The sequence below is a fragment of the Salvelinus fontinalis genome, unplaced genomic scaffold, assembly GCF_029448725.1.
Source record: "Salvelinus fontinalis isolate EN_2023a unplaced genomic scaffold, ASM2944872v1 scaffold_0022, whole genome shotgun sequence".
NCBI lineage: Eukaryota > Metazoa > Chordata > Actinopteri > Salmoniformes > Salmonidae > Salvelinus > Salvelinus fontinalis.
Genome location: NW_026600231.1, coordinates 714737 through 730315, shown reverse-complemented (window position 1 = coordinate 730315; position 15579 = coordinate 714737). Strand labels below are relative to the sequence as shown.

Sequence of the window (15579 nt, the reverse complement as noted above, 5' to 3'; positions counted from 1 at the left end):
GTAGAGTGGGTTAGGGTAGTAGAGTTAGATCATGTAGAGTGGGTTAGGGTAGTAGAGTTAGATCATGTAGAGTGGGTTAGGGTAGTAGAGGTAGATCAGGTAGAGTGGGTTAGGGTAGTAGAGGTAGATCATGTAGAGTGGGTTAGGGTAGTAGAGTTAGATCATGTAGAGTGGGTTAGTAACAGAGTTAGATCATGTAGAGTGGGTTAGGGTAGTAGAGTTAGATCATGTAGAGTGGGTTAGTAACAGAGTTAGATCATGTAGAGTGGGTTAGGGTAGTAGAGTTAGATCATGTAGAGTGGGTTAGGGTAGTAGAGTTAGATCATGTAGAGTGGGTTAGGGTAGTAGAGTTAGATCATGTAGAGTGGGTTAGGGTAGTAGAGGTAGATCAGGTAGAGTGGGTTAGGGTAGTAGAGGTAGATCATGTAGAGTGGGTTAGGGTAGTAGAGTTAGATCATGTAGAGTGGGTTAGGGTAGTAGAGGTAGATCAGGTAGAGTGGGTTAGGGTAGTAGAGGTAGATCATGTAGAGTGGGTTAGGGTAGTAGAGTTAGATCATGTAGAGTGGATTAGTAACAGAGTTAGATCATGTAGAGTGGGTTAGGGTAGTAGAGTTAGATCATGTAGAGTGGGTTAGGGTAGTAGAGTTAGATCATGTAGAGTGGGTTAGGGTAGTAGAGGTAGATCAGGTAGAGTGGGTTAGGGTAGTAGAGGTAGATCATGTAGAGTGGGTTAGGGTAGTAGAGTTAGATCAGGTAGAGTGGGTTAGGGTAGTAGAGTTAGATCAGGTAGAGTGGGTTAGGGTAGTAGAGTTAGATCATGTAGAGTGGGTTAGGGTAGTAGAGGTAGATCATGTAGAGTGGGTTAGGGTAGTAGAGTTAGATCATGTAGAGTGGGTTAGTAACAGAGTTAGATCATGTAGAGTGGGTTAGGGTAGTAGAGTTAGATCATGTAGAGTGGGTTAGGGTAGTAGAGTTAGATCATGTAGAGTGGGTTAGGGTAGTAGAGTTAGATCATGTAGAGTGGGTTAGGGTAGTAGAGGTAGATCAGGTAGAGTGGGTTAGGGTAGTAGAGGTAGATCATGTAGAGTGGGTTAGGGTAGTAGAGTTAGATCAGGTAGAGTGGGTTAGGGTAGTAGAGTTAGATCATGTAGAGTGGGTTAGGGTAGTAGAGGTAGATCAGGTAGAGTGGGTTAGGGTAGTAGAGGTAGATCATGTAGAGTGGGTTAGGGTAGTAGAGTTAGATCATGTAGAGTGGGTTAGGGTAGTAGAGTTAGATCATGTAGAGTGGGTTAGGGTAGTAGAGTTAGATCATGTAGAGTGGGTTAGGGTAGTAGAGTTAGATCATGTAGTGTGGGTTAGTAACAGAGTTAGATCATGTAGAGTGGGTTAGGGTAGTAGAGTTAGATCATGTAGAGTGGGTTAGGGTGGTAGAGTTAGATCATGTAGAGTGGGTTAAGGTAGTAGAGTTAGATCATGTAGAGTGGGTTAGGGTAGTAGAGTTAGATCATGTAGAGTGGGTTAGGGTAGTAGAGGTAGATCATGTAGAGTGGGTTAGGGTAGTAGAGGTAGATCATGTAGAGTGGGTTAGGGTAGTAGAGTTAGATCATGTAGAGTGGGTTAAGGTAGTAGAGGTAGATCATGTAGAGTGGGTTCGTAACAGAGTTAGATCATGAAGAGTGGGTTAGGGTAGTAGAGTTAGATCATGTAGAGTGGGTTAGTAACAGAGTTAGATCATGTAGAGTGGGTTAGGGTAGTAGAGTTAGATCATGTAGAGTGGGTTAGGGTAGTAGAGTTAGATCATGTAGAGTGGGTTAGGGTAGTAGAGTTAGATCATGTAGAGTGGCTTAGGGTAGTAGAGTTAGATCATGTAGAGTGGGTTAGTAACAGAGTTAGATCATGTAGAGTGGGTTAGTAACAGAGTTAGATCATGTAGAGTGGGTTAGGGTAGTAGAGTTAGATCATGTAGAGTGGGTTAGTAACAGAGTTAGATCATGTAGAGTGGGTTAGGGTAGTAGAGTTAGATCATGTAGAGCGGGTTAGGGTAGTAGAGGTAGATCATGTAGAGTGGGTTAGGGTAGTAGAGGTAGATCAGGTAGAGTGGGTTAGGGTAGTAGAGGTAGATCATGTAGAGTGGGTTAGGGTAGTAGAGTTAGATCATGAGAGTGGGTTAGGGTAGTAGAGTTAGATCATGTAGAGTGGGTTAGGGTAGTAGAGTTAGATCATGTAGAGTGGGTTAGTAACAGAGTTAGATCATGTAGAGTGGGTTAGGGTAGAGTTAGATCATGTAGAGTGGGTTAGGGTAGTAGAGTTAGATCATGTAGAGTGGGTTAGGGTAGTAGAGTTAGATCATGTAGAGTGGGTTAGGGTAGTAGAGTTAGATCATGTAGAGTGGGTTAGGGTAGTAGAGTTAGATCATGTAGAGTGGGTTAGTAACAGAGTTAGATCATGTAGAGTGGGTTAGGGTAGTAGAGTTAGATCATGTAGAGTGGGTTAGGGTGGTAGAGTTAGATCATGTAGAGTGGGTTAGTAACAGAGTTAGATCATGTAGAGTGGGTTAGGGTAGTAGAGTTAGATCATGTAGAGTGGGTTAGGGTAGTAGAGTTAGATCATGTAGAGTGGGTTAGGGTAGTAGAGTTAGATCATGTAGAGTGGGTTAGGGTAGTAGAGTTAGATCATGTAGAGTGGGTTAGGGTAGTAGAGTTAGATCATGTAGAGTGGGTTAGGGTAGTAGAGTTAGATCATGTAGAGTGGGTTAGGGTAGTAGAGTTAGATCATGTAGAGTGGGTTAGGGTGGTAGAGTTAGATCATGTAGAGTGGGTTAGTAACAGAGTTAGATCATGTAGAGTGGGTTAGGGTAGTAGAGTTAGATCATGTAGAGTGGGTTAGGGTAGTAGAGTTAGATCATGTAGAGTGGGTTAGGGTAGTAGAGTTAGATCATGTAGAGTGGGTTAGGGTAGTAGAGTTAGATCATGTAGAGTGGGTTAGGGTAGTAGAGTTAGATCATGTAGAGTGGGTTAGGGTAGTAGAGTTAGATCATGTAGAGTGGGTTAGGGTAGTAGAGTTAGATCATGTAGAGTGGGTTAGGGTAGTAGAGTTAGATCATGTAGAGTGGGTTAGTAACAGAGTTAGATCATGTAGAGTGGGTTAGTAGTAGAGTTAGATCATGTAGAGTGGGTTAGGGTGGTAGAGTTAGATCATGTAGAGTGGGTTAGGGTAGTAGAGGTAGATCATGTAGAGTGGGTTAGGGTAGTAGAGTTAGATCATGTAGAGTGGGTTAGTAACAGAGTTAGATCATGTAGAGTGGGTTAGGGTAGTAGAGTTAGATCATGTAGAGTGGGTTAGGGTAGTAGAGTTAGATCATGTAGAGTTATATCAAGTAGAGTGGGTTAGGGTAACAGAGTTAGATCATGTAGAGTGGGTTAGGGTAGTAGAGTTAGATCATGTAGAGTGGGTTAGTAACAGAGTTAGATCATGTAGAGTGGGTTAGGGTAGTAGAGTTAGATCATGTAGAGTGGGTTAGGGTAGTAGAGTTAGATCATGTAGAGTGGGTTAGGGTAGTAGAGTTATATCAAGTAGAGTGGGTTAGTAACAGAGTTAGATCATGTAAAGTGGGTTAGGGTAGTAGAGTTAGATCATGTAGAGTGGGTTAGGGTAGTAGAGTTAGATCATGTAGAGTGGGTTAGGGTAGTAGAGCTAGATCATGTAGAGTGGGTTAGGGTAGTAGAGTTAGATCATGTAGAGTGGGTTAGTAACAGAGTTAGATCATGTAGAGTGGGTTAGGGTAGTAGAGGTAGATCATGTAGAGTGGGTTAGGGTAGTAGAGGTAGATCATGTAGAGTGGGTTAGGGTAGTAGAGGTAGATCATGTAGAGTGGGTTAGGGTAGTAGAGGTAGATCATGTAGAGTGGGTTAGGGTAGTAGAGTTAGATCATGTAGAGTGGGTTAGGGTAGTAGAGTTAGATCATGTAGAGTGGGTTAGGGTGGTAGAGTTAGATCATGTAGAGTGGGTTAGGGTAGTAGAGTTAGATCATGTAGAGTGGGTTAGGGTAGTAGAGTTAGATCATGTAGAGTGGGTTAGGGTAGTAGAGTTAGATCATGTAGAGTGGGTTAGGGTAGTAGAGGTAGATCATGTAGAGTGGGTTAGGGTAGTAGAGTTAGATCATGTAGAGTGGGTTAGGGTAGTAGAGTTAGATCATGTAGAGTGGGTTAGGGTGGTAGAGTTAGATCATGTAGAGTGGATTAGGGTAGTAGAGTTAGATCATGTAGAGTGGGTTAGGGTAGTAGAGTTAGATCATGTAGAGTAGGTTAGGGTAGTAGAGTTAGATCATGTAGAGTGGGTTAGGGTAGTAGAGTTAGATCATGTAGAGTGGGTTAGGGTAGTAGAGTTAGATCATGTAGAGTGGGTTAGGGTAGTAGAGTTAGATCATGTAGAGTGGGTTAGGGTAGTAGAGTTAGATCATGTAGAGTGGGTTAGGGTAGTAGAGTTAGATCATGTAGAGTGGGTTAGGGTAGTAGAGGTAGATCATGTAGAGTGGGTTAGGGTAGTAGAGTTAGATCATGTAGAGTGGGTTAGTAACAGAGTTAGATCATGTAGAGTGGGTTAGTAGTAGAGTTAGATCATGTAGAGTGGGTTAGGGTGGTAGAGTTAGATCATGTAGAGTGGGTTAGGGTAGTAGAGGTAGATCATGTAGAGTGGGTTAGGGTAGTAGAGTTAGATCATGTAGAGTGGGTTAGTAACAGAGTTAGATCATGTAGAGTGGGTTAGGGTAGTAGAGTTAGATCATGTAGAGTGGGTTAGGGTAGTAGAGTTAGATCATGTAGAGTTATATCAAGTAGAGTGGGTTAGGGTTACAGAGTTAGATCATGTAGAGTGGGTTAGGGTAGTAGAGTTAGATCATGTAGAGTGGGTTAGTAACAGAGTTAGATCATGTAGAGTGGGTTAGGGTAGTAGAGTTAGATCATGTAGAGTGGGTTAGGGTAGTAGAGTTAGATCATGTAGAGTGGGTTAGGGTAGTAGAGTTATATCAAGTAGAGTGGGTTAGTAACAGAGTTAGATCATGTAAAGTGGGTTAGGGTAGTAGAGTTAGATCATGTAGAGTGGGTTAGGGTAGTAGAGTTAGATCATGTAGAGTGGGTTAGGGTAGTAGAGCTAGATCATGTAGAGTGGGTTAGGGTAGTAGAGTTAGATCATGTAGAGTGGGTTAGTAACAGAGTTAGATCATGTAGAGTGGGTTAGGGTAGTAGAGGTAGATCATGTAGAGTGGGTTAGGGTAGTAGAGGTAGATCATGTAGAGTGGGTTAGGGTAGTAGAGGTAGATCATGTAGAGTGGGTTAGGGTAGTAGAGGTAGATCATGTAGAGTGGGTTAGGGTAGTAGAGTTAGATCATGTAGAGTGGGTTAGGGTAGTAGAGTTAGATCATGTAGAGTGGGTTAGGGTGGTAGAGTTAGATCATGTAGAGTGGGTTAGGGTAGTAGAGTTAGATCATGTAGAGTGGGTTAGGGTAGTAGAGTTAGATCATGTAGAGTGGGTTAGGGTAGTAGAGTTAGATCATGTAGAGTGGGTTAGGGTAGTAGAGGTAGATCATGTAGAGTGGGTTAGGGTAGTAGAGGTAGATCATGTAGAGTGGGTTAGGGTAGTAGAGTTAGATCATGTAGAGTGGGTTAGGGTAGTAGAGGTAGATCATGTAGAGTGGTTTAGGGTAATTTACTATTTTCAACAGTGTAAAATAATACTGAAGACATCAAAACTATGAAACACATATGGAATCATGTAGTAATCAAAAAAGTGTTAAACAAATCCAAATACATTTTAGATTCTTCAAAGTAGCCAGCCTTTGCCTTGATGACAGCTTTGCACACTCTTGGCATTCTCTCAACCAGCTTCATGAGGAATGCTTTTCCAACAGACTTGAAGGAGTTCCCACATGTGCAGAGCACTTGTTGGCTGATTTTTCTTCACTCTGTGGTCCAACTCATCTCAATTGGGTTGAGGTCAGGTGATTGTGGAGGCCAAGTCATCTGATGACGCACTCCATCACTCTCCTTCTTGGTTAAATATCCCTTACACAGCCTGGAGGTGTGTTTCGTCATTGTCCTGTTGAAAAACAAATGATAGTCCCACTAAGCCCAAACCTGATGGGATGGCGTATTGCACAATGCTGTGGTAGCCATGCTGGTTAAGTATGCCTTGAAATCTAAATCAATCAGTGTCACCAGCAAAGCACCCCCACACCACCTCCTCCATGCTTCAAGGTGGGAACCACACATGCAGAGATCATCCGTTCACTTACTCTGCGTCTCACAAAGACGGTGGTCGGAACCAAAAATCTCCAATTTGGACTCATCAGACCAAAAGGAGTGATTTCCACCAGTCTAATGTCCGTTGCTCGTGTTTCTTGGCCCAAGCAAGTCTCTTCTTCTTATCGGTGTCCTTTTAGAAGTGGTTTCTTTGCAGCAATTCGACCATGAAGGCCTGATTCACGCAGTCTCCTCTGAACAGTTGATGTTGAGATGTGTCTGTTACCTGAACTCTATGAAGCATTTATTTGGGCTGCAATCTGAGGTGCAGTTAATCTCTAATGATCTTATCCTCTGCAGCAGAGGTAACTCTGGGTCTTCCTTTCCAATCTGAGGTGCAGTTAATCTCTAATGATTTTATCCTCTGCAGCAGAGGTAACTCTGGGTCTTCCTTTCCAATCTGAGGTGCAGGTAACTAATGAATTTATCCTCTGCAGCAGAGGTAACTCTGGGTCTTCCTTTCCTGTGGCGGTCCTCATGAGAGCCAGTTTCACCAAAGCGCTTGATGGTTTTTGCGAATGCACTTTAAGAAACGTTCTTAATTTTCCCAATTGACTGACCTTCATGTCTTAAAGTAATGGACTGTTGCGTCTCTTCACTTATTTGAGCTGTTCTTGCCACAATATGGACTTGGTCTTTTGCCAAATTGGGATATCTTCTGTATACAAATCTAATTAATTTATATCAAATCAAATTTATTTATAAAGCCCTTCTTACATCAGCTGCTGTCTCAAAGTGCTGTACAGAAACCCAGCCTAAAACCCCAAACAGCAAGCAATGCAGATGTAGAAGCTATACCTCCCTTACCTTGTCACAACACAACTGATTGGCTCAAACGCATTAAAGAAAGACATTCCACAAATTAACTTAAGGCACACCTGTTAATTGAAATGCCTTCCAGGTGACTACCTCATGAAGCTGGTTGAGAGAATGCCAAGAATGAGCAAAGCTGTCATCAAGGCAAAGGGTGGCTACATTGAAGGATCTCAAATATAAAATATATTTTCATTTGTTTAACACTTCTTTTGGTTACTACATGATTCCATATATGTGATATTTCATAGTTGTGATGTCTTCACTATTATTTTACAATGTAGAAAATAGTAAAAATAAAGAAAAAAACCTTGAATAAGTAGGTGTCTCCAAACTTTTGACTGGTACTGTGTGTGTATAACTATATATATATATTTAATTTGTTTGTTTGTTGACTAAATCAAAATCCAATAATTTGTCTAGCTAAACGCCTTACTGGGCTTAAATACAATTTATAAAAGTGAAGTCGTGGTCTGCCCCGTGCCAAGACAGAAGAGAGTATAATTAGCCATCTGCTTCTCCTAATGTAACAGTATAACTTTAAACCGTCCCCTCGCCCCGATACGGGCGCGAACCAGGGACCCTCTGCACACATCAACAACTGACACCCACGAAGCGTCGTTACCCATCGCTCCACAAAAGCCACGGCCCTTGCAGAGCAAGGGGCAACACTACTAATAGGTTTCAGAGCAAGTGACGTAACTGATTGAAATGCTACTAGCGCGTACCCGCTAACTAGCTAGCCATTTCACATCCGTTACACTAAGACAGAAGAGAGTGATTAGAACAGGATGAACATGATTCCAATGTACCTCGTCAAAGTGTCTCAGATAGTAAGACACCATGTAGGACAACAGACTCCGGGTGTTATCCTGTTAAAAGGAGGAAGACAAAATACATTAGCTTCAGTTCACAGAATTCATGTTTGGTTTACGACACTTTCTCACAAAGTGTTCTACAAAGCTTTTACAAAATTAAAATATATATTTTAATCCACATCTGTATCATAAAATATGGTAGGAACAGTAAGTATAGCCTTCCAGCACAATATAAACCCTGACAAAATGGACTGCCATGTCTCACACTGTCACTAGACGTGTAACTAAGATGGGTCCCAAATAGACAGTAATGTCTCACACTGTCACTAGAGGTATAACTAAGCTGGGTCCCAAATAGACAGTAATGTCTAACAGTGTAACTAGAGGTATAACTAAGATGGGTCCCAAAAGGCTCCCTACTGCCTATACATCGGTCTACTGTTGACCAGATGGACTCTACATAGGGTGCAGGTCCTAGTGCCCTAGTAGTGCCTCTTCCAACCATAGGGAATAGGGTGCAGGTCCTAGTGCCCTAGTAGTGCCTCTTCCAGCCATAGGGAATAGGGTGCAGGTCCTAGTGCCCTAGCAGTGCCTCATCCAACCATAGGGAATAGGGTGCAGGTCCTAGTGCCCTAGTAGTGCCTCTTCCAGCCATAGGGAATAGGGTGCAGGTCCTAGTGCCCTAGCAGTGCCTCATCCAACCATAGGGAATAGGGTGCAGGTCCTAGTGCCCTAGCAGTGCCTCATCCAACCATAGGGAATAGGGTGCAGGTCCTAGTGCCCTAGTAGTGCCTCTTCCAACCATAGGGAATAGGGTGCAGGTCCTAGTGCCCTAGCAGTGCCTCATCCAACCATAGGGAATAGGGTGCAGGTCCTAGTGCCCTAGCAGTGCCTCATCCAGCCATAGGGAATAGGGTGCAGGTCCTAGTGCCCTAGTAATGCCTCTTCCAACCATAGGGAATAGGGTGCAGGTCCTAGTGCCCTAGTAGTGCCTCTTCCAACCATAGGGAATAGGGTGCAGGTCCTAGTGCCCTAGTAGTGCCTCATCCAGCCATAGGGAATAGGGTGCAGGTCCTAGTGCCCTAGTAGTGCCTCTTCCAACCATAGGGAATAGGGTGCAGGTCCTAGTGCCCTAGTAGTGCCTCTTCCAACCATAGGGAATAGGGTGCAGGTCCTAGTGCCCTAGTAGTGCCTCTTCCAACCATAGGGAATAGGGTGCAGGTCCTAGTGCCCTAGTAGTGCCTCTTCCAACCATAGGGAATAGGGTGCAGGTCCTAGTGCCCTAGTAGTGCCTCATCCAACCATAGGGAATAGGGTGCAGGTTCTAGTGCCCTAGTAGTGCCTCTTCCAACCATAGGGAATAGGGTGCAGGTCCTAGTGCCCTAGTAGTGCCTCTTCCAACCATAGGGAATAGGGTGCAGGTCCTAGTGCCCTAGTAGTGCCTCTTCCAACCATAGGGAATAGGGTGCAGGTCCTAGTGCCCTAGTAGTGCCTCTTCCAACCATAGGGAATAGGGTGCAGGTCCTAGTGCCCTAGTAGTGCCTCTTCCAACCATAGGGAATAGGGTGCAGGTCCTAGTGCCCTAGTAGTGCCTCTTCCAACCATAGGGAATAGGGTGCAGGTCCTAGTGCCCTAGTAGTGCCTCATCCAACCATAGGGAATAGGGTGCAGGTCCTAGTGCCCTAGTAGTGCCTCTTCCAACCATAGGGAATAGGGTGCAGGTCCTAGTGCCCTAGTAGTGCCTCATCCAACCATAGGGAATAGGGTGCAGGTCCTAGTGCCCTAGTAATGCCTCTTCCAACCATAGGGAATAGGGTGCAGGTCCTAGTGCCCTAGTAGTGCCTCTTCCAGCCATAGGGAATAGGGTGCAGGTCCTAGTGCCCTAGTAGTGCCTCTTCCAACCATAGGGAATAGGGTGCAGGTCCTAGTGCCCTAGTAATGCCTCTTCCAACCATAGGGAATAGGGTGCAGGTTCTAGTGCCCTAGTAGTGCCTCATCCAACCATAGGGAATAGGGTGCAGGTCCTAGTGCCCTAGTAGTGCCTCTTCCAACCATAGGGAATAGGGTGCAGGTTCTAGTGCCCTAGTAGTGCCTCTTCCAACCATAGGGAATAGGGTGCAGGTCCTAGTGCCCTAGTAGTGCCTCTTCCAACCATAGGGAATAGGGTGCAGGTCCTAGTGCCCTAGTAGTGCCTCTTCCAACCATAGGGAATAGGGTGCAGGTCCTAGTGCCCTAGTAGTGCCTCTTCCAACCATAGGGAATAGGGTGCAGGTCCTAGTGCCCTAGCAGTGCCTCATCCAGCCATAGGGAATAGGGTGCAGGTCCTAGTGCCCTAGTAGTGCCTCTTCCAACCATAGGGAATAGGGTGCAGGTCCTAGTGCCCTAGTAGTGCCTCTTCCAACCATAGGGAATAGGGTGCAGGTCCTAGTGCCCTAGTAGTGCCTCATCCAGCCATAGGGAATAGGGTGCAGGTCCTAGTGCCCTAGTAGTGCCTCTTCCAACCATAGGGAATAGGGTGCAGGTCCTAGTGCCCTAGTAGTGCCTCTTCCAACCATAGGGAATAGGGTGCAGGTCCTAGTGCCCTAGTAGTGCCTCTTCCAACCATAGGGAATAGGGTGCAGGTCCTAGTGCCCTAGTAGTGCCTCTTCCAGCCATAGGGAATAGGGTGTAGGTCCTAGATCCTTAGTAGTGACACTCACGCTGCTCTTCACATCCTTCAGCTTGGGCAGGATATCCAGGTTAAAGCCGTCAGCCTGTCCTCTGGTTCGGTTGCCACCATTCATGAAGTTACCAAAGGCCAGGACCAGACCCAGCACCTGCATCACACACTGGCCACTCTGCAAGGTCTGGAGGAGGAGATGGGCAGGCACAGGGAGACAAAGGGACAGACAGGAGAGATTGAGACAGGGACAGAGAGAGAGGGGGGAGACAGACGAGATCGAGACAGAGGGGGGGGGGACAGGAGAGATTGAGACAGGGACAGAGAGAGAGGGGAGACAGACAGGAGAGATTGAGACAGACAGGAGAGATTGAGACAGAGGGGGGGGACAGGAGAGATTGAGACAGAGGAGAGATCGAGACAGAGGGGTGGGGGGGGGACAGGAGAGATTGAGACAGGGACAGAGAGAGAGGGGGGAGACAGACGAGATCGAGACAGAGAGGAGAGAGAGAGAGGGACAGTCAGTGTGTATGAGGCTGAGGAGATTAATAGGATCAATCATTCACATTCACCCGTCTTCAACATGAAAACTGTTTTCTGAACACACTTCATCCAAAAGGGCTGTTAATATCCATCTATGCTGATGCTCCTGTTTAAAACCACTTCCACAGAGGAAGGGTTGAGACGGTCCAGTTTAAAACCACTTCCACAGAGGAAGGCTTGAGACGGTCCTGTTTAAAACCACTTCCACAGAGGAAGGCTTGAGACGGTCCTGTTTAAAACCACTTCCACAGAGGGTTGGCTTGAGACGGTCCTGTTTAAAACCACTTCCACAGAGGAAGGATGGAAACGGTCCTGTTTAAAACCACTTCCACAGAGGAAGGATTGAGACGGTCCTGTTTAAAACCACTTCCACAGAGGAAGGTTTGAGACGGTCCTGTTTAAAACCACTTCCACAGAGGAAGGGTTGAGACGGTCCAGTTGAAAACCACTTCCACAGAGGAAGGATTGAGACGGTCCTGTTGAAAACCACTTCCACAGAGGAAGGAATGAGACGGTCCAGTTTAAAACCACTTCCAAAGAGGAAGGATTGAGACGGTCCTGTTGAAAACCACTTCCACAGAGGAAGGATTGAGACGGTCCAGTTTAAAACCACTTCCACAGAGGAAGGATTAAGACGGTCCTGTTGAAAACCACTTCCACAGAGGAAGGATGGAGACGGTCCAGTTTAAAACCACTTCCACAGAGGAAGGATTGAGACGGTCCTGTTGAAAACCACTTCCACAGAGGAAGGATGGAGACGGTCCAGTTTAAAACCACTTCCACAGAGGAAGGATTGAGATGGTCCTGTTTAAAACCACTTCCACAGAGGAAGGATTGAGACGGTCTCAGTAATATGATAGTTAATATCCATCTATGCTGATGCTCCTGTTTAAAACCACTTCCACAGAGGAAGGATTGAGACGGTATTTACTCAGTAATATGAAAGTGTCTGGTAAAACTGTCCAGAGGACAAAACCTTAGCAGACCTCCTCTGATTTCTACTGAGGTGAGACACACAAACAGGTGTATACGCACACACATACCAAATAGGTCACAATCAAATTTATTTATAAAGCCCTTCTTACATCAGCTGCTGTCTCAAAGTGCTGTACAGAAACCCAGCCTAAAACCCCAAACAGCAAGCAATGCAGGTGTAGAAGCACGGTGGCTTGGAAAAACTCCCTAGAAAGGCCAGAACCTAGGAAGAAACCTAGAGAGGAACCAGGCTATGAGGGGTGGCCAGTCCTCTTCTGGCTGTGCCGGGTGGAGATTATAACAGAACATGGCCAAGATGTTCAAATGTTCATAAATGACCAGCAGGGTCAAATAATAATAATCAAAGTGAACAGGTCAGGGTTCCATAGCCGCAGGCAGAACAGTTCAAACTGGAGCAGCAGCACGGCCAGGTGGACTGGGGACAACAAGGAGTCATCATGTCAGGTAGTCCTGAGGCATGGTCCTAGGGCAGGGTCAGATAATAATAATCACACACAGACTCACCGTACACACTCTCTGCAGGATGTCCAGTTTGCGGAGGATAGAGGAGATCCATTCAGAGAAGGTGGACTGAAACAGGATACAGAACACCCGGCCTGAGAAGTTGGGGATCTGATGTAACTGGAACAGGAACCTGGAATAGAGGAGACAGAGAGATCGAAGGACGGGTTTGAGGATACCACTTCATGATGTACCTGGAACAGGAACCTGGAATAGAGACAAGAGATCGAAGGACGGGTTGGAGGCTACCCTTTCATGATGTAACAGGAACCTGGAATAGAGGAGACAAGAGATCGAAGGACGGGATTGAGGATACCACTTCATGATGCAACTGGAACCTGGAATAGAGGAGACGAGAGATCGGAGGATGGGATTGAGGATACCACTTCATGATGTAACTGGAACAGGAACCTGGAATAGAGGAGACGAGAGATCGGAGGATGGGTTTGAGGATATCACTTCATGATGTAACTGGAACAGGAACCTGGAATAGAGGAGACAAGAGATCGAAGGACGGGTTGGAGGATACCACTTCATGATGAACCTGGAATAGAGAAGACAAGAGATCGGAGGATGGGATTGAGGCTACCACTTCATGATGTAACAGGAACCTGGAATAGAACGGATGAGATAGAAGGACGATTTAAGTCACTTCCTACTTTACGAACATGACTGGTTGTTAAAATAATGGAGTGATTGTCCAGAACACCTACTGTTCAGGTTTGTCCAGAGGTTTGACGTTGTCCTTGTCTTTCGATGACTTGATGTGCTTATCGATCTTCTCCATCTCATCCTGTTGTGCTCTCTGAAAAGACAGACAACAGGACAACGTGATCCACTTAGACCCGACAGACCACATACATACGGATTAGTTTGACAACGCTCTCAATTTAGAGATTCAAACGTGAGCTCATCACATGTTCTCTAATTTACAACAATTCAGAGCACTGACATTTTTATATATTTTTTAATATCATCTTTATATAACCAGGTAGGCCAGTTGAGAACAAGTTCTCATTTACAAATTGGGACCTGGCCAAGATAAAGCAAAGCAGTGCGACACATACAACAACACAGAGTTACACATGGAATAAAACAAACATACAGTCAATAATACAGTGAAAAATAAGTCTATATACAATGTGAGCAAACGAGGTGAGATAAGGGAGGTGAAGGCAAAAAAAAGGCCATGGTGGCGAATTAAATACAATATAGCAAGTAAAACACTGGAATGGTTGATTTGCAGTGGAAGAATGTGCAAAGTAGAGATAGAAATAATGGGGTGCAAAGGAGCAAAATAAATAAATAAATACAGTAGGGGAAGAGGTAGTTGTTTGGGCTAAATTATAGATGGGCTATGTACAGGTGCAGTAATCTGTGAGCTGCTCTGACAGCTGGTGCTTAAAGCTAGTGAGGGAGATATGTGTTTCCAGTTTCAGAGATTTAAGACATCATAGACCACATATGACAACTGTGTTCAGCATTCATAGCAGTACTACTACAGTAGTAGTGGTGAACTACTACTTTTGAAATACTACTACTGTACTGTAGTACTTCAGCAGTATTCATGTAGTACAGTAATAGTATTTCAGTAGTATTTCACCACTACTACTACTGTACTACAGTAGTTTAATAGTAGTATGTTATTCTGGCACATGGAATCAGACCCTTGTTTACATGGAAAACTAAGAAAAACATCTCTTGGTGCCTTGAGGAAAACCAAACCACAGACAAAAGCCACACAGTAAAACATTTCCTCCACTTACATGTGAGTCATTTAACAGACTCTCTGATTCAGAGTCACTTAGAGTTAGTGAGTCATTCAGCAGACTCTCTGATCCAGAGTCACTTATAGTTAGTGAGTCATTTAACATACTCTCTGATTCAGAGTCACGTACATTTAGTGAGTCATTTAACAGACTCTCTGATTCAGAGTCACTTAGTGAGTCATTTAGCAGACTGACTCAGTCACTTAGTGAGTCATTTAGCAGACTGATTCAGAGTCACTTACAGTTAGTGAGTCATTCAGCAGACTCTCTGATCCAGAGTCACTTATAGTTAGTGAGTTATTTAGCAGACGCTCTGATTCAGAGTCACTTACAGTTAGTGAGTCATTTAGCAGACGCTCTGATTCAGAGTCACTTAGTGAGTCATTTAGCAGACTCTGATTCAGAGTCACTTATCGTTAGTGAGTCATTTAGCAGACGCTCTGATTCAGAGTCACTTACAGTTAGAGTCATTTAGCAGACGCTCTGATTCAGAGTCACTTACAAAAGCAATTAGGGTAAAGTGCCTTGCTCAAGGGCAGACAGATTGTTCACCTGGTCGGCTTGGAGATTCAACCCAGCAACCTTTCGGTTACTGTCCCAACTGCTCTTAACCGCTGGGCTACCTGCCACCCACATACTGTGCTGCTGTGACAACAGATCATGTGATAACCTCTAAATTACTCAACATTTGGGGACGTGAAACAATGTCAAAAGGACCCATTTTTACCGGGGCTCCTGGGACTGCAGTGCCCTGCTGACTGACACTCAAGTTAACCAAATTAAACCATCTGAAATTGCACAGCGTGTGTTTAAAATGATCAGTAATATTTGCGCCGGGAACTTATTCTAAAAAGACCAACTCACTGTACATGCATCAGAACGTGGAGTATTCAAGCAGCAGGATGACATTTATTGTCCTGAGTCTTGCCTTGGAGGCAGCTCTGCAGAGTGGTCACTAGCTGGCAGTCATAAAATCAGATTTTAAACTTATACACACTGCTAACCCTAATGCCTAAGCCAAACATTCATGTTTTTTTTACCATGTACTGTAGCCAATTTTGACTTTGCAGCTGCCCCATCGCTCAGTTCTGCCTCCAGGGCAAGATTCATGCCAATAAATGTCAACCTGCATACAAGCATCAGCCTATTCAACATCAACAAATCAACTCAAGGTTGGTTATCAT

At 44.7% G+C, this 15579-nt stretch overlaps 1 protein-coding gene across 3 annotated transcripts in view; it reads right to left on the bottom strand.

The window, feature by feature from the left end:
- LOC129842185 (formin-2-like) overlaps positions 1-15579 on the bottom strand; it is a 448967-nt gene that overhangs the window by 46785 nt on the left and 386603 nt on the right. For 2 of the 3 annotated variants that reach the window (XM_055910615.1, XM_055910616.1), the window contains 4 exons: positions 13340-13431; positions 12630-12759; positions 10627-10773; positions 7922-7981 (listed from right to left, as the gene is read on the bottom strand). In XM_055910615.1, the coding sequence (XP_055766590.1) occupies positions 7922-7981; positions 10627-10773; positions 12630-12759; positions 13340-13431 (429 nt within the window). Of the gene's footprint in view, positions 1-7921; positions 7982-10626; positions 10774-12629; positions 12760-12822; positions 13111-13339; positions 13432-15579 lie in introns of those variants that run through there. The other variant, XM_055910617.1, reaches the window with a different exon arrangement.